The sequence below is a fragment of the Palaemon carinicauda genome, chromosome 4 (assembly GCF_036898095.1).
Source record: "Palaemon carinicauda isolate YSFRI2023 chromosome 4, ASM3689809v2, whole genome shotgun sequence".
NCBI lineage: Eukaryota > Metazoa > Arthropoda > Malacostraca > Decapoda > Palaemonidae > Palaemon > Palaemon carinicauda.
Window position 1 is genome coordinate 194,570,988 of NC_090728.1, and position 20,000 is coordinate 194,590,987.

General features: G+C 40.3%; 1 protein-coding gene across 1 annotated transcript in view; it reads left to right on the top strand.

Moving 5' to 3' along the window:
* The window catches only part of LOC137639817 (uncharacterized), a 164,531-nt gene that overhangs the window by 21,385 nt on the left and 123,146 nt on the right, over positions 1-20,000 (top strand). The window contains exon 3 of the mRNA XM_068372059.1: positions 18,558-18,624. Within this exon, the coding sequence (XP_068228160.1) occupies positions 18,558-18,624 (67 nt within the window). The remainder of the gene's footprint in view (positions 1-18,557; positions 18,625-20,000) is intronic.

The window sequence follows — 20,000 nt, forward strand, 5'->3', positions numbered from 1 at the left end:
ACATGGAGTACGAATAATTGATGACGACATGGGCTGGCAATACTTGCCTTCGCTAAGCTAGCTCACACTGGGATTGACTCTAATTTCCTTCCATAACGAACCCTTCTAGAATTCACTAATATGCTTCCTGCATAGACACAGTCTCTTGTAACATTGCAGCCCATGATACTTATTCGCTTACTGACAGTTTTATTTTGTTAGATCGTCTGGTCCTTCCAGCCAGACACAGGTTGTTGGCAGCCAGCCAAAATGTTGTTGTAGTTTGCTTGGACATTCCAGCCAGACATAGGTTCATTTCAGGCAATCCAAAATGTTAATGTAGATTAGCTGGCCCTTCTGGAGACACGGGTTCTTGTCAGGCTAGCCAAAATGTTGTTGTAAATTTCCTGGCCCTTCTGAGCAGACACAGTATTGTCAGGCTAGCCAAAATAAGGTTGTAGATTGCCTGGTTCTTCTTGCAAGATGTAGGCTCTTATCAGGCTAGCCTAGATATTGTTGTTGTAGATTCCCTGACCTTTCCCATAAGACATGGGTTCATGTCAGGCCAGCTAAAATACTGCTGTACATTGCATGGCCCTTCTTACTAGACATGGATTCTTGTCAAGCCAGCCAAAATACTGCCGTAGCTTGTCTGGCCTTTCTGGCCAGACACAGGTTTTTGTCAGGCCAGCCAAAATGTTCATTTAGATTGCCTGGCCCTTCTGGCCAGACACAGTATTTTCAGACCAGCCAAAAGGTTGTTGTAGATTGCCTGGCCCTTCTGGCCAGTCACAGGTTTTTGTCAGGCCAGCTAAAATGTTCTTTTAGATTGCCTGGCCCTTCTGGCCAGACACAGTATTTTCAGACCAGCCAAAAGGTTGTTGTAGATTGCCTGGCCCTTCTGGCCAGTCACAGGTTTTTGTCAGGCCAGCTAAAATGTTCTTTTAGATTGCCTGGCCTTTCTGGCCAGACACAGTATTTTCAGACCAGCCAAAAGGTTGTTGTAGATTGCCTGGCCCTTCTGGCCAGTCACAGGTTTTTGTCAGGCCAGCTAAAATGTTCATTTAGATTGCCTGGCCTTTCTGGCCAGACACAGTATTTTCAGACCAGCCAAAAGGTTGTTGTAGATTGCCTGGCCCTTCTGGCCAGTCACAGGTTTTTGTCAGGCCAGCTAAAATGTTCTTTTAGATTGCCTGGCCTTTCTGGCCAGACAGTTTTGACAGGACAGCCAAAATGGTGTTGTAGATTGCCTGGCCCTTCTGGCCAGTCACAGGTTTTTGTCAGGCCAGCTAAAATGTTCTTTTAGATTGCTTGGCCTTTCTGGCCAGACAGTTTTGACAGGACAGCCAAAATGGTGTTGTAGGTTGCCTGGCCCTTCTGACTAGACACAGGCTCTTGTCAGGCCGGCCTAAATAATGTTGTAAATTGCCTTGCCTGTAACTACCCTCCCCCCCCCCCTCCCCCAGCCTGAATGCTTATGGTTAGAATGTAGACGAAAAAGTACTTTACTGTATTTGTTTTATAAATTTAGTAGTATTAATAGTTTACTGATGCCATCCAAAATAGTATCTACATAAAAAAGGTCGATATGAAAAAAACCAACCCTTTACAAATGTATATAGGTCGCATAGAGTAATAGACAATGCTAAGTAAAAACAAGGAGTTGAGTACATGCTGTTACACACCGGTAAATATACATAGATACACGTTACGTTTTAATCGTGGGAAATATGTTCCCCAGATTTCCTCTTAATAAGGTTTAACCCATTTGATAAGATTTATGAGAAAAAGCTCATCTTAAGGTTCAATATTTCATCTTCATCCAACGATGATAGGAAGTCTTAAATCAGTTTTTTTTTTTTTCTTAATTATTAATCAACGTTGCATTCTTTCTTCATCATCTTTTTCACCCTACCGTACCCCTCCCTATTATCCTACCCCCCCCCCCCCCCCGTCTCCTTTCCTTCACCCTATACCCTATTAAATCCTATATATGATTATCTTGATATTAAATGTTATCATCATCATCATCATCTCCTCCTACGCCTCTTTACGCAAAGGGCCTATAGTCAATTCTTTTTAGTGAGTTAGATTTGCATCGACTCGCAGGGGTGTCCTTTTAGCTTGGAAAAGTTTCCTGATCGTTGATTGGTTGGACAAGATAATTCTAACCAATCAGAGAGCAGGAACCTTTTCCGAGCTAAAAGGGCACCGCTGTGAGTTGCTGCAAATGCGCCTCATTAAAAAAAAAAAAATTGAGTATAGTTAGATTTCGCCAGTCGTCTCTATCTTGAGCTTTTAAATCAATACTTCTCCATTCATCATCTCCTACTTCACGCTTCATAGTCCTCAGCCATGTCTGCCATGTAGGCCTGGGTCTTCAAACTCTTCTAGTGCCTTGTGGAGCCCAGTTGAAAGTTTTGGTGAAGTAATCTCTCTTAGGGAGTACAAAGAGCTTGCCCAAACCATCTCCATCTACCCCTCACCTTGATCTCATCAACGAAAAGTGTTTTATTTCGCATCTTTCTTATGTCTTCTAAGTTTAGATCTTGTCTTCAGAACTGTATTTCATCTTCTGAGAACTCGGATTCTTTATCTGGTCTTTGGAAAGCTTAAGATTAAGCCATGCGTCCATTCAGAGCTTCTTCGAATCCTTAATTGACCTCATCCTTGTGAAGAACTTTTAGAAATTTATTCTGACGAGAGAAGAATATAAACTGGAAAATGGATTATTTACAAAAGACTGAGGTGGTATGGTCATGTCATGAGAAGAAATGAATAGTATATTGGGAGGAGAGTAATAGAAATGGAGGAACAGGGAACGAGAAGGAGAGGGAGACCAAAGCGGAGGTGGGTGGACTGTATCAACGATGACCTTCGATCAAAGGGATTAACCGGTGATGAGGTGTGGGACAGAGGTATATGGAGAACGCTGGCCAGAAACATCGACCCCACATAGAAGTGGGAAAAGATGTAGACAAAGAAGAAGAAGAAGAGAAAGAAGAATGTGTTTTTACTTAATTAGGGTTGTGGTGGCCGATGTGGTAACGTCCCTGATTGGTGAACGCCAGCCTGGGGTTCAAGTCCCGCTCAAACTCGTTAGTTTCTTTGGTCGCTGCAATCTCACCATCCTTTTAAGATAAGGATGAGTAGTTTGAAGGAGCCTATAAGTCTATCTACTGATTCATCAGCAGCCATTTCCTGGCCCTCCTCGGTCTTAGCTTGGGTGGAGAGGGGGCTTGGGCGCTGATCATATGTATATATGGTCAGTCTCTAGAGCATTGTCCTACTCGATAGGGCAATGTCATTGTCCCTTGTCCCTGCCATTCATGAGTTTCCTTTAAACCTTTAAAAAAAAAAAAAAGTTGTGATTTTGTTAACATTTTAAGTTTTGTAAATCAAAGATTTTTCTGTGTATGTTTAAAGGTTTAAAGGCCGCTCATGAAAGGTAGAGGCAAGGAACAGTGACATTGCCCTATCAAGCAGGACAATGCCCTAGAGACTGACCATATATACTTATGATCAGCGCCCAAGCCCTCTCTCTATTCAAGCTAGGACCAAGGAGGGCTAAGCAATGGCTGCTGATGACTCAGCAGATAGACCTATAGGCTCCCCCAAAACCCCTTCCCCCCATCTTTAGCTCACAAGGATGGTGAGGATGCAGCGACCAAAGAAACTATCGAACTCCTGCGGGACTCGAGCCCCAGTCTGGCGTTTACAAGTTAGGGACGTTACCACATCGCCACCACAACCCTAGATATACTAATTATTAACTTGAAATCATCTACAACAAGTTTTTGTGTATATCTACATTACATCTAACATAAAATGTCTAAATTTAATAGATAATTTAGATGTTGATAATCAACTTAACCTAATTTCTAAACATCTCGTGTCAGTAATAGGTTTTGTATCTCTTTTAAATTACTGGGATGTTGAAAAAGACACAGAAAGAAAGTAAGGAAACTGACAGTTCTCGAAAAAAACATTTCGAAAATCTTTGTCATCGTGACTCTACTCGCAAAACCCAAAGAAAAAACCCTGGGCACGTTTGACGCCCCCGGAAGTTTTGTAAACTGGGGGCTGTGAAACTTGAGGGAGAAAGAAAAACAAAGGTATTCAATTATCTTTATATCATATTTTATTCAAAGTGTAAAATGAATAAAGTGAATTCATCGTTTATATAATTCCGTAAGAGATATTTTGATTAAAAGCGGTTATGAGGAAATGTACAACATTGAAAAAATGCAGCAGTTTCCAATCCACTGCAGGACAAAGGCCTCAGACTTGTCCTTATTCATGTCTAGGCAACGACAACAAATGCAGCCGTTTCCTATCCACTGCAGGACAAAGGTCTCAGACTTGTCCTTATTCATGTCTGGGCAACAACAACAGATGCAGCCTTTTCCAATCCACTGCAGGACAAAGGACTCAGACTTTTCCTTATTCATGTCTGGGCTACAACAACAGATGCAGCCTTTTCCAATCCACTGCAGGACAAAGGACTCAGACTTTTCCTTATTCATGTCTGGGCTACACCAACAGATGCAGCCTTTTCCAATCCAATGCAGGACAAAGGTCTCAGACTTGTCCTTATTCATGTCTGGGCAACGGCAACAAATGCAGCCTTTACGAATTCACTGCAGGACAAAGGACTCAGACTTGTCCTTATTCATGTCTAGGCAACGACAACAAATGCAGCCTTTTCCAATCCACTGCAGGACAAAGGCCTCAGACTTGTCCTTATTCATGTCTGGGCAACGACAACAAATGCAGCCGTTTCCAATCCACTGCAGGACAAAGGACTCAGACTTGTCCTTATTCATGTCTAGGCAACGACAACAAATGCAGCCGTTTCTAATCCACTGCAGGACAAAGGACACAGACTTGTCCTTATTCATGTCTAGGCAACGACAACAAATGCAGCCGTTTCTAATCCACTGCAGGACAAAGGCCTCAGACTTGTCCTTATTCATGTCTAGGCAACGACAACAGATGCAGCCTTTTCCAATCCACTGCAGGACAAAGGACTCAGACTTGTCCTTATTCATGTCTAGGCAACGACAACAAATGCAGCCGTTTCCAATCCACTGCAGGACAAAGGACACAGACTTGTCCTTATTCATGTCTAGGCAACGACAACAAATGCAGCCGTTTCTAATCCACTGCAGGACAAAGGCCTCAGACTTGTCCTTATTCATGTCTAGGCAACGACAACAGATGCAGCCTTTTCCAATCCACTGCAGGACAAAGGACTCAGACTTGTCCTTATTCATGTCTGGGAAACGACAACAAGTGCAGCCGTTTCCAATCCACTGCAGGACAAAGGCCTCAGACTTGTCCTTATTCATGTCTGGGCTACAGCAATAGATGAGGCCTTTTCCAATCCACCGCAGGACAAAGGCCTCAGACTTGTTCTTATTCATGTCTGGGAAACGACAACAAATGCAGCCTTTCCCAATCCACTGCAGGACAAAGGACTCAGACTTGTCCTTAATCATGTCTGGTCTACAACAGCAGATGAGGCCTTTTCCAATCCACTGCAGGACAAAGGCCTCAGACTTGTTCTTATTCATGTCTGGGAAACGACAACAAATGCAGCCTTTCCCAATCCACTGCAGGACAAAGGACTCAGACTTGTCCTTAATCATGTCTGGTCTACAACAGCAGATGAGGCCTTTTCCAATCCACTGCAGGACAAAGGCCTCAGACTTGTTCTTATTCATGTCTGGGAAACGACAACAAATGCAGCCTTTTCCAATTCACTACAGGACAAAGGCCTCAGACTTGTCCTTTTCATGCCTGGGCTACAACAACAAATGCAGTCTTTTCCAATCCACTGCAGGAAAAAGGCCTCAGACTTATCCTTATTCATGTCTGGGCAACGACAACAAATGCAGCCGTTTCTAATCCACTGCAGGAAAAAGGCCTCAGACTTGTCCTTATTTATGTCTGGCCAACGACAACAAATGCAGCCGTTTCTAATCCACTGCAGGAAAAAGGCCTCAGACTTGTCCTTATTTATGTCTGGGCAATGACAACAAATGCAGCCGTTTCTAATCCACTGCAGGACAAAGGCCTCAGACTTGTCCTTATTCCTGTCTGGGCTACAATAACAGATGAGGCCTTTTCCAGTCCAATGCAGGACAAAGGACTCAGACCTGTCCTTAGTCATGTCTGGAGTATGGCCATTTTCATCTCCACGCTGGCCACTGTGGATGGGTGATGAGGGTAAACATTTGTTCTGATCGCTCACAGCAAACCAACCTAGTGCATCTTAGCTGATTATTGTGATACACAAACCCTTTCACCACGTCATGGTATCTCCACTTAAAAAGGGAGATATGATGCACGGTTTAATTACTTGTCTGTCCATCAGTATATCAGCCATAGTGTTCTATCTTATTTCTCTTCCTCTTGTTTTATTACAGTTTTTCTAGTTTGTATAGGAAATATTTATTTTTATTTGGTTCCTGTTCTTAAAATATTTTATTTTTCCTTGTTTCCCTTCCTCACTGGGCTATTTTCGCCGTTGGAGCTCCTGGGCTTATAGCATCCTACTTTTGCAACTAAGGTTGAAGCCTAGCAAGTGCTACTACTACTACTACTACTACTACTACTACTAATGATAATAATAATAATATTGATAATAATAATAATGATGATAATAATAATAATAATAATAATACATCTTTTACTATAGACTCCTCCATCATAGGTGATAGATTTAGGGTCAGTTTGACACATTAGTGATTCATCGTTTATAGATAGAATTGTAGAGAGGTCTTTCATCGTCTGCCTTGCTTATCATGTCATCGTAACTCTTCTTGCATTGTGGAAGAGATTTCAATCGAACCCTGTTCAAAGGTATATAAGACCATCATGTCTGTTTCTTTTTATTATTATTATTATTACTTGCTAAGCTACAACCCTAGTTGGAGAAGCAGGATTCTATAAGCCCAGGGGCCCCAACAGGGAAAATAGCCCAGTGAGGAAAGGAAATAAGGAAAAATAAAATATTTTAAGAACAGTAACAACATTAAAATAAATATCTATATAAACTATAAAAAATAACAAAACAGTAGGAAGAGAAATTAGATAGAATAGTGTGCCTGAGTGTACTCTCAAGCAAGATAACTCTAACCCAAGACAGTGAAATGCCATGGTACAGAAGCTATGACACTACCCAAGACTAGAGAACAATGCTTTGATTTTGGAGTGTCCTTCTCCCAGAATAGCTGCTTACCATAGCTAAAGAGTCTCTTCTACCTTTACCAAGAGGAAAGAAGTCATTTTGACTTTCATTCTTATCATACAGGCAGGCAGCCCTTCTCCATCATGAGGCTCAATACTACACAGTATTCTAGAAGTTTTATTCCAGCTGTTACCAAGTTGTGGAATGATCTTCCTAATTGGGTAGTTGAATCAGTAGAACTTCAAAAGTTCGAAGTTGGAGCAAGTGTTTTCATGTTGACCAGGCTGACATGAGTCTTTTTATAGTTTATATATGACATATCTGTTTTTGACGTTTTAATAGTTTATACATGACATATCTATTTTGACGTTGTTACTGTTTTTAGAATGATTTATTGTTAATTTATTCTGATCATTTATTTATTTCCTTATTTCCTTTCCTCACTGGGCTATTTTTCCCTATTGGAGCCCTTGGGCTTATAGCATCTTGCTTTTCCAACTAAGGTTGTAGCTTGGCTACTACTACTACTACTAATAATAATAATACAGCAGTTTCTGTTATCTTGTAGAGGATATTTGTTTCAAGTTTAGCTCAGATTCAGTATAGATGTACTACACCTTTGCAAGGTATTGCTGTCTTCATTAACATTGTATAAGCTGAATCTCTTCCTTACATTGTATCACTGTTAGTAACAAAACTCTAGTCAGCAAAATTGAAGGGGAGTTGTTACTGCCATATGTATATCTGCTTCCTTTCTGATTTTGATTTTGTATGAGGAGAAAAGAAAAGACTAATGTAGGATCATTGAATGAAGTAGGAACTGTCTGTATATATATATACATATATATATATATATATATATATATATATATATATATATATATATATATATATATATATATATATAGTTGTATACATATCTATATGTGTGTGTATATTTATGTAAATATATATAAATGTGTGTGTATATGTATGCATATATATATATATATATATATATATATATATATATATATATATATGAGTGTGTGTGTATATGTATATGTCTCTATGCAATATATGTTTGCTGTTATGTGTTCATCCACTTCAATTCAAATCCTCTGTTATAGTACGCTCCCCTTATTATTAAATTAAACTTATCAGTAGAAGGAAAAACGAAAAAGTCATTAGTTCAGTATATATAATTTTTTGATGTATCCTTTCAGTCAGAAATAACAAGGATTTGAGGTCACGTCGAAGGATCTGATGAAAAAAAAGCACTAAATTCTTCCTACTAGGACATCCCAAGTTAAAGGAGCTAATTCATCTGGCCCCTGCGAATACATTTGTCTTCACGCTGTTTCTTGCTTAAGATGTATAATGTCATCAATTCTAGCCCCTTTAGACGGCATTCATCTGATTATTATTATTATTATTATTATTATTATTATTATTATTATTATTATTATTATTATTATTAGCCAAGCTAGAACCCTAGTTAGAAAAGCAAGATGCTATAAGCCCAAGGGCTCCAATAGGGAAAAATAGCCCAGTGAGGAAAGGAAATAAGGAAATAAATAAATGAATAAATGGATTGCTTGATTTGTATCGTTGAAAATGGCTAGCTTTTGATTTACGATTTCGTGTACTTTTGAATATCCTTGGAGATATTAAAAAACTTTTGTTTAGCATTTAAAAAGACAAGTTCCTAGTTTCCTTCATTAAATAATATGAATGTTTTTCATTTATAATATTTTGGTATTATAACTATAATCACCGTTTTAAACGGTTGTAAAGGCACCGATTCCTAGTTTCCTTCATTAAATAATATGGATGTTTTTCATATATAATATTTTGGTATAAGTATAATCACTGTTTTAATCGATTGTAAATTCACCGATTCGTCATCAGCTTCAAAAGACATTAGATTTTAACATAAGTGGATCTTCCTTACTTCTACTTATTTATAAATCAAGTTTCTCACCATACTATATAAATGTACCCTTCTACTTCTCATACAAAGCAAAAAGTTTATTAGTTTACCCTACCTCCTTTTTCCAATTTGAAAAAAAAAACGAAAGAACTCATACATTCAAGATTTACGCGTCTCTGAGATGCATAGCATTTCAAAGCCCCGTGAAATTCGGCGACTCTCCCTCTGATAGTAGAGATGGATTATTCAATTCCTTTGAGATTTACTGGTCTAGATTCAAATGAAGTCGAGCGCGAGTCCCGTGTTTATCCGATAATTGGGAACGAATAAATTTTCCACCGTTCCAAGTGGAGCTAGTGAGGCTTCGCGAGGGGATGGACCATTTTAAAAGGGTGGGGACGATTACGCCTCAGGGTTATTCAATTCCTGGGAGATTTACTGGTCTAGATTCAAGTGAAGTCGAGCGTGAGGTCCATATTTATCAGATAATTCGGAACGAATAAATTTTCTACCTCATTCCAAGTGGAGCCAGTGAAGCTTTGCGAGGAATGGACCATTGTAAAAGGCTTGTAGAACCAGTGAGGCTTCGCAAGGAATAGTCATTTAAAAAGGGTGGTGGAGCCAGTGAGGCTTCCCTTGTTTAATCTCTCTCGTTTAAAGTAAATTCATTGTCTTATTATTAATATTTGCTTACGGGCTGCCAACGCATAAGGCAAGGCAATCTAAAACGAACGAACAGTGAGGCTTTGCGACGAATTTTCCATTTTAAAAGGATGATGGGGCCAGTGAGGCTTCACGAGAAATGGTCCATTTTAAAAGGGTGGTGGAACCAGGGAATCTTCACGAGAAAAGGACGATTTCATAAGGGTGGAAGAGCCAGTGAGGCTTCGAGAGTAACCAGTAAAGCTTTGCAAGGAACCAGTGAGGCTTTGCGACGAATTTTCCATTTTAAAAGGATGATGGGGCCAGTGAGGCTTCACGAGGAATGGTCCATTTTAAAAGGGTGGTGGAACCAGGGAATCTTCACGAGAAAAGGACGATTTCATAAGGGTGGAAGAGCCAGTGAGGCTTCGAGAGTAACCAGTAAAGCTTTGCAAGGAACCAGTGAGGCTTTGCGACGAATTTTCCATTTTAAAAGGATGATGGGGCCAGTGAGGCTTCACGAGGAATGGTCCATTTTAAAAGGGTGGTGGAACCAGTAAGGCTTCACGAGAAAAGGACGATTTCATAAGGGTGGAAGAGCCAGTGAGGCTTCGAGAGTAACCAGTAAAGCTTTGCAAGGAACCAGTGAGGCTTTGCGACGAATTTTCCATTTTAAAAGGATGATGGGGCCAGTGAGGCTTCACGAGGAATGGTCCATTTTAAAAGGGTGGTGGAACCAGTGAGGCTTCACGAGAAAAGGACGATTTCATAAGGGTGGAAGAGCCAGTGAGGCTTCGAGAGTAACCAGTAAAGCTTTGCAAGGAACCAGTGAGGCTTTGCGACGAATTTTCCATTTTAAAAGGATGATGGGGCCAGTGAGGCTTCACGAGAAATGGTCCATTTTAAAAGGGTGGTGGAACCAGTGAGGCTTCACGAGAAAAAGACGATTTCATAAGGGTGGAAGAGCCAGTGAGGCTTCGAGAGTAACCAGTAAAGCTTTGCAAGGAACCAGTGAGGCTTTGCGACGAATTTTCCATTTTAAAAGGATGATGGGGCCAGTGAGGCTTCACGAGGAATGGTCCATTTTAAAAGGGTGGTGGAACCAGGGAATCTTCACGAGAAAAGGACGATTTTATAAGGGTGGAAGAGCCAGTGAGGCTTCACGAGAAATGGACGATTTCATAAGGGTGGAAGAGCCAGTGAGGCTTCGAGAGTAACCAGTAAAGCTTTGCAAGGAACCAGTGAGGCTTTGCGACGAATTTTCCATTTTAAAAGGATGATGGGGCCAGTGAGGCTTCACGAGAAATGGTCCATTTTAAAAGGGTGGTGGAACCAGGGAATCTTCACGAGAAAAGGACGATTTCATAAGGGTGGAAGAGCCAGTGAGGCTTCGAGAGTAACCAGTAAAGCTTTGCAAAGAACCAGTGAGGCTTTGCGACGAATTTTCCATTTTAAAAGGATGATGGGGCCAGTGAGGCTTCACGAGAAATGGTCCATTTTAAAAGGGTGGTGGAACCAGTGAGGCTTCACGAGAAAAAGACGATTTCATAAGGGTGGAAGAGCCAGTGAGGCTTCGAGAGTAACCAGTAAAGCTTTGCAAGGAACCAGTGAGGCTTTGCGACGAATTTTCCATTTTAAAAGGATGATGGGGCCAGTGAGGCTTCACGAGGAATGGTCCATTTTAAAAGGGTGGTGGAACCAGGGAATCTTCACGAGAAAAGGACGATTTCATAAGGGTGGAAGAGCCAGTGAGGCTTCGAGAGTAACCAGTAAAGCTTTGCAAAGAACCAGTGAGGCTTTGCGACGAATTTTCCATTTTAAAAGGATGATGGGGCCAGTGAGGCTTCACGAGAAATGGTCCATTTTAAAAGGGTGGTGGAACCAGTGAGGCTTCACGAGAAATGGACGATTTCATAAGGTTGGAAGAGCCAGTGAGGCTTCGAGAGTAACCAGTAAAGCTTTGCAAGGAACCAGTGAGGCTTTGCGACGAATTTTCCATTTTAAAAGGATGATGGGGCCAGTGAGGCTTCACGAGGAATGGTCCATTTTAAAAGGGTGGTGGAACCAGTGAGGCTTCACGAGAAATGGACGATTTCATAAGGGTGGAAGAGCCAGTGAGGCTTCACGAGAAATGGACGATTTCATAAGGGTGGAAGAGCCAGTGAGGCTTCGAGAGTAACCAGTAAAGCTTTGCAAGGAACCAGTGAGGCTTTGCGACGAATTTTCCATTTTAAAAGGATGATGGGGCCAGTGAGGCTTCACGAGAAATGGTCCATTTTAAAAGGGTGGTGGAACCAGTGAGGCTTCACGAGAAATGGACGATTTCATAAGGGTGGAAGAGCCAGTGAGGCTTCGAGAGTAACCAGTAAAGCTTTGCAAGGAACCAGTGAGGCTTTGCGACGAATTTTCCATTTTAAAAGGATGATGGGGCCAGTGAGGCTTCACGAGGAATGGTCCATTTTAAAAGGGTGGTGGAACCAGGGAATCTTCACGAGAAAAGGACGATTTCATAAGGGTGGAAGAGCCAGTGAGGCTTCGAGAGTAACCAGTAAAGCTTTGCAAAGAACCAGTGAGGCTTTGCGACGAATTTTCCATTTTAAAAGGATGATGGGGCCAGTGAGGCTTCACGAGAAATGGTCCATTTTAAAAGGGTGGTGGAACCAGTGAGGCTTCACGAGAAATGGACGATTTCATAAGGGTGGAAGAGCCTGTGAGGCTTCGAGAGTAACCAGTAAAGCTTTGCAAGGAACCAGTGAGGCTTTGCGACGAATTTTCCATTTTAAAAGGATGATGGGGCCAGTGAGGCTTCACGAGGAATGGTCCATTTTAAAAGGGTGGTGGAACCAGTGAGGCTTCACGAGAAAAGGACGATTTCATAAGGGTGGAAGAGCCAGTGAGGCTTCGAGAGTAACCAGTAAAGCTTTGCAAGGAACCAGTGAGGCTTTGCGACGAATTTTCCATTTTAAAAGGATGATGGGGCCAGTGAGGCTTCACGAGGAATGGTCCATTTTAAAAGGGTGGTGGAACCATGGAATCTTCACGAGAAAAGGACGATTTCATAAGGGTGGAAGAGCCAGTGAGGCTTCGAGAGTAACCAGTAAAGCTTTGCAAGGAACCAGTGAGGCTTTGCGACGAATTTTCCATTTTAAAAGGATGATGGGGCCAGTGAGGCTTCACGAGAAATGGTCCATTTTAAAAGGGTGGTGGAACCAGTGAGGCTTCACGAGAAATGGACGATTTCATAAGGGTGGAAGAGCCAGTGAGGCTTCGAGAGTAACCAGTAAAGCTTTGCAAGGAACCAGTGAGGCTTTGCGACGAATTTTCCATTTTAAAAGGATGATGGGGCCAGTGAGGCTTCACGAGGAATGGTCCATTTTAAAAGGGTGGTGGAACCAGTGAGGCTTCACGAGAAATGGACGATTTCATAAGGGTGGAAGAGCCAGTGAGGCTTCACGAGAAATGGACGATTTCATAAGGGTGGAAGAGCCAGTGAGGCTTCGAGAGTAACCAGTAAAGCTTTGCAAGGAACCAGTGAGGCTTTGCGACGAATTTTCCATTTTAAAAGGATGATGGGGCCAGTGAGGCTTCACGAGAAATGGACGATTTCATAAGGGTGGAAGAGCCAGTGAGGCTTCGAGAGTAACCAGTAAAGCTTTGCAAGGAACCAGTGAGGCTTTGCGACGAATTTTCCATTTTAAAAGGATGATGGGGCCAGTGAGGCTTCACGAGAAATGGTCCATTTTAAAAGGGTGGTGGAACCAGTGAGGCTTCACGAGAAATGGACGATTTCATAAGGGTGGAAGAGCCAGTGAGGCTTCGAGAGTAACCAGTAAAGCTTTGCAAGGAACCAGTGAGGCTTTGCGACGAATTTTCCATTTTAAAAGGATGATGGGACCAGTGAGGCTTCACGAGGAATGGTCCATTTTAAAAGGGTGGTGGAACCAGTGAGGCTTCACGAGAAATGGACGATTTCATAAGGGTGGAAGAGCCAGTGAGGCTTCACGAGAAATGGACGATTTCATAAGGGTGGAAGAGCCAGTGAGGCTTCGAGAGTAACCAGTAAAGCTTTGCAAGGAACCAGTGAGGCTTTGCGACGAATTTTCCATTTTAAAAGGATGATGGGGCCAGTGAGGCTCCACGAGAAATGGTCCATTTTAAAAGGGTGGTGGAACCAGTGAGGCTCCACGAGAAATGGACGATTTCATAAGGGTGGAAGAGCCAGTGAGGCTTCGAGAGTAACCAGTAAAGCTTTGCAAGGAACCAGTGAGGCTTTGCGACGAATTTTCCATTTTAAAAGGATGATGGGACCAGTGAGGCTTCACGAGGAATGGTCCATTTTAAAAGGGTGGTGGAACCAGTGAGGCTTCACGAGAAATGGACGATTTCATAAGGGTGGAAGAGCCAGTGAGGCTTCGAGAGTAACCAGTAAAGCTTTGCAAGGAACCAGTGAGGCTTTGCGACGAATTTTCCATTTTAAAAGGATGATGGGGCCAGTGAGGCTTCACGAGGAATGGTCCATTTTAAAAGGGTGGTGGAACCAGTGAGGCTTCACGAGAAAAGGACGATTTCATAAGGGTGGAAGAGCCAGTGAGGCTTCGAGAGTAACCAGTAAAGCTTTGCAAGGAACCAGTGAGGCTTTGCGACGAATTTTCCATTTTAAAAGGATGATGGGGCCAGTGAGGCTTCACGAGGAATGGTCCATTTTAAAAGGGTGGTGGAACCAGTAAGGCTTCACGAGAAAAGGACGATTTCATAAGGGTGGAAGAGCCAGTGAGGCTTCGAGAGTAACCAGTAAAGCTTTGCAAGGAACCAGTGAGGCTTTGCGACGAATTTTCCATTTTAAAAGGATGATGGGGCCAGTGAGGCTTCACGAGGAATGGTCCATTTTAAAAGGGTGGTGGAACCAGGGAATCTTCACGAGAAAAGGACGATTTCATAAGGGTGGAAGAGCCAGTGAGGCTTCGAGAGTAACCAGTAAAGCTTTGCAAGGAACCAGTGAGGCTTTGCGACGAATTTTCCATTTTAAAAGGATGATGGGGCCAGTGAGGCTTCACGAGAAATGGTCCATTTTAAAAGGGTGGTGGAACCAGGGAATCTTCACGAGAAAAGGACGATTTCATAAGGGTGGAAGAGCCAGTGAGGCTTCACGAGAAATGGACGATTTCATAAGGGTGGAAGAGCCAGTAAGGCTTCGAGAGTAACCAGTAAAGCTTTGCAAGGAACCAGTGAGGCTTTGCGACGAATTTTCCATTTTAAAAGGATGATGGGGCCAGTGAGGCTTCACGAGAAATGGTCCATTTTAAAAGGGTGGTGGAACCAGGGAATCTTCACGAGAAAAGGACGATTTCATAAGGGTGGAAGAGCCAGTGAGGCTTCACGAGAAATGGACGATTTCATAAGGGTGGAAGAGCCAGTGAGGCTTCGAGAGTAACCAGTAAAGCTTTGCAAGGAACCAGTGAGGCTTTGCGACGAATTATCCATTTTAAAAGGGTGGTGGAACCAGTGAGGCTTCGCGATAAGTGGACGGTTTCATAAGGGTGGTAGAGCCAGTGAGGCTAACTAAGAAACCAGCAAAGCCTCGCAAGGAACCAGTGAGGCTTTGCGAGGATTGGACCATTTTAAAAGGATGGTGGAGTCAGTGTGGCTTTACGAGAAACCAGCAAAGGTTCCCAAGGAACCAGTGAGGCTTTGCGAGGAATGGACCATTTTAAAAGGGTGGTGGAACCAGTGAGGCTTCGTGAGAAATGGATCATTTGAAAAGGAAGGTGGAGCCAGTGAAGCTTCGCAAGGAATGGACGACTTTAAAAGGGTGGTGGAGCCAATGAGGCTTCTCAGGGAGTGGACCATTTTAAATGGGCGGTGGAGCTAATGAGGTTTCACGAGGAGTGAACCATTTCAAAATGGTGATAGAGCCAGTAAGATTTCATGATGGAACCAGTGAGACATCGTGAGCAATGGACGATTTTAAAAGAATGGTGGAGCCAGTGAGGTTTTGCGAGGAACGAGTGAAGCTTCGCGAGAAATGGACCATTTAAAATGGTTGTGGAGGCAGTGAGGCTTTACGAGTATTAGACCATTTTAAAATGGTGGTGGAGCCAGTATGATTTCACGAGGAACCAGTGAGGCATCGCGAGCAATGGACGAATTTAAAAGGGTGGTGAAGCTAGTGAGGTTTTGCGAGGAACCAGTGAACTTTGCGAGAAATGGATCATTCTAAAAGGGGGGTGGAGCTAGTGAGGCTTTTTACGGAATAGACATTTTAAAATGATGGTGCAGCCATTATGATTTCACGAGGAACCAGTAAGGCTTCGGGAGGAATGAACCATTTTAAAATGGTGGTGGAGCCAGTAAGATTTCACAAGGAACCAGTGAGGCTTCCCAAAGAATGGACCATTTTTAAAGGTTGGTAGAGCTAGCGAGGCTTCGCGAGGAATGGACAATTTTATAATGACGGTGGAGCCAGTAAGATTTCACGAGGAACCAATAAGCAAGGAATGGACCATTTTCAAAGGGTGGTGGAGCTAGTGAGGCTTCGCGAGGAATGGACCATTTTAAAATGATGGTGGAGCCAGTAAGATTTCGCGAAGAACCAGTGAGGTATCGCGAGAAATGGACCATTTAAAAGGGTGTTGAAGGCAGTGAGCCTTCGCGAGGAACTCATTGCAGTCAGGCTTCACGAGGAATACTAAACCTAAAATTCTCATTTTAAGAAGGTGGGGACGATTACGCATCAGCTCGATCTTGGAGAAAGCAATTATAAGCTCCCAACTTCATCTTGGCATGAACGATTATAAGTTTGATTGATTGGGAGTCTAATCCTTTGGAGTCCTACTATTAAGTCAATTATCCACTCACAAACTCGAAGTTATAATTTTCAACAGCAAGTAATTACAATGGTTTCAATTAGATAGTTCATGATTCCTATAATTTTACTTCTATGAAGAGGTGGGCTGGTAAATTCAGGGATAATAGTATTAAAACACTTGAGCTTAATTTGTCTTGAGAGTTACATAGTTTTCCTTCTGTTAAGAGTTAGGCTGGTAACTTTATCTGGGGTTAAGGCAATTCTTTTTCTTTTCTCTTCATGATCTTTCTATTATTATTATTATTATTATTATTATTATTATTATTACTATTATTATTATTATTATTATTATTATTATAATATAAGGAAATCAGGTCAATCTCTTCGGTTGTGAGTAGAATGAACCAAATTTTAGATATTATGGAATATAAGTCTTGGCAGTATTAAGTATAGCAATATATGAATTAGTAACGTAAGTACAAAAAATCTTGAATATTTTGAATCACATTATTAAAGAAGCATGCAAAAAAAGCTTTAGATTATTAAATAAATCATAATAAATCCAGAGATCTAACCGATGAAGTAAACGAGTTATGGAAAGTTATGAAGATTTATCAAATATATATATATATATATATATATATATATATATATATATATATATATATATATATATATATATATATATATATATATATATGTATATATACATTCATACATGTGTGTATGTGGTGTGTGTGTGTGTGTGTGTGTGTGTGTATAGATTATGAAAGCTAACGCGTGATGAGCATAACATATCTATTTTTGTCACGAAACAAAAAAATTGAAGACTTGTAAGTAATAATTCCAATCAAGTCTTTTCATTTTTCCATTTTTGGTTAAATTATATATATATATATATATATATATATATATATATATATATATATATATATATAAGTAAATCATGTATCAACAGAGACCAGTAGCTAACAATATAAAATCCTGGAGGCAAAACAGATGCGTAATATAAAAGAAATTCACTATTCTCCATTTTTTTTACTGAGGCACATTCACACCGACTTGCTAGGTTGCCCATTTAGCTCTGAAAAGTTTCCTCCTTGCTGATTGGTTAGAATGATCTTATCTAGTCAATTAGCTAGCAGGAAACCTTTCCGAGCTAAAAGGGCACCCCTCCGAGTAAGTGCAAAGTGATGCCCTTTTAAGACTTTCCTACTTGCTGATTGGTTAGAATGAACTTATCCAACCTATCAGCTAGCAGGAAACCTTTCCGAGCTAAAAGGGCACCCCTCCGAGTAAGTGCAAAGTGATGCCCTTTTAAGACTTTCCTACTTGCTGATTGGTTAGAATGATCTTGTCTAATCAATCAGCTAGCAGGAAACTTTTCCGAGCTAAAAGGGCACCCCTCCGAGTAAGTGCAAAGTGATGCCCTTTTAAAACTTTCCTACTTGCTGATTGGTTAGAATGATCTTGTCCAACCAATCAGCTTGCAGGAAACTTTTCCGAGCTGAAAGGGCACCCCTGCGAGTCGGTGTAAATGCGCCTCATTAAAATAAATTGGTTATAAGAATTCTTTTGTCCACCTGTACCTTACGTGGTCCACTGTAGGCATTATTTAGGAGTCTTTGCAGCACTATAGTCCATTTCTTTTAGCGAGTCATATTTGCACCGACTCGCAGCGGTGCCCTTTTAGCTCGTAAAAGTTTCCTGGTCGCTGATTGGTTGGACGAGATAATTCCAACCAATCAGCGATCACGAAACTTTTCCGAGCTAAAAGGGCATCGCTGCGAGTCGGTGCAAATATGACTCGCTAAAAGAAATGGACTATAGCTTTCTAGTCTTTTATTCTACCTCCGTTTCGGTTTTCTTTCTTTCATTTTGCTGTTCAACTTCTCAAGTTTATCCTCACATTGCAACTCTGAGGTCCCATCCTCTCTTTGTACCTTTTACTGATTGGCCTCCTAGGCCCGAACGTAGTTTTTATAGTATATATATATATTTTTTTTTTTTTGTCTCTTCCACAGCCCCCAATCCTAGTGCTGAATCTGGTTGTGGTTGAAGCCGAGAATCTTGAAGCTAAAGACCCGAACGGTAAGTCCACTATTTTTTTTTTTTCGCGGTCTTCCTTTGAAGAGACATTTCTTTTATATACCTTTTTTCTTATCCAGCTCAAAGCCTTTTCTGCTCAAGCCTTTTGTGTGAGAGAAAATATATAAATTTTTCTTCAATAACTTTTATTGATGTTTGTATTTTTTTTTTATATGTGAAAACATTTGTGTATATTTTTCCCCCTGATGAATTTTATATGTATTAATGGTATTTTTTATATGTCATGTTTTATCCTCTAAGTTTCCAAAAAAAAAAAAAAAGTTAATATTATAAAACATTATTTTATATTCTAACTGCTACAATCTCGTTGTAAGGAAACCGAGATATATTATAGCCAATTTTTTTATCGAGGCAAATTTGCACCGACTCGCAGGGGTGCCCTTTTAGCTCGTAAAAGTTTCCTGATCGCTGATTGGTTGGACAAGATAATTCTAACCAATCGGCGATCAGGAAATCTTCCTAGCTAAAAGGGCACCGCTGCGAGTCGGTGCAAGTCTGCCTCATTAAAAATAATTGACTATAGGTCCAATTCCTTTATTTAAATTGATTGTAATCTTTTTTCATTCTTCATAAATTTTCCTCAAATGTTATTGTGTGTAGTTTATTTTTCTATATTCTATATCTTGGTGTGGTTATTATGCGTCTCGTTATATATATATATATATATATATATATATAAATATATATATATATATATATATATATATATATATATACAGTATATATATATATATATATACAGTATATATATATATATATATATATATATATATATATATATATATATATATATATATATATACAGTATATATATATATGTATATATATATATAAATTATATACAGTATATATATACATACACTTATGTATATATGTATATATATATATATATATATATATATATATATATATATATATATGTATATATATAAATTATATACAGTATATATATACATACACATATGTATATATGTATATATATATATATATATATATATATATACATATATTATATATATATATATATATATATATATATATATCATTTCCACGTGCATGCTAACCGTATATAAATTATATAAATAAATGGTAAACGAAGTAAAAAATTATTGAATATATGCAAGAATAAAAATTAAGGCCGTGGTTGGAAATCGAAACTGAAATAACATTAAATCTATCTTAACATAGATGTTTTTTGATTGATGATTATAGAAATATTGTCGTAGTTAAAAGTCGACAATTGGATTGATCCTGTTTTTAAATCGGGAGTTTATGTTAAATTAGCAATTAGAACTTAATCAAACACTTAAAACATTGAGTTGAAATTGAAATTGATCTTGCCCATATGCCAATGTCAT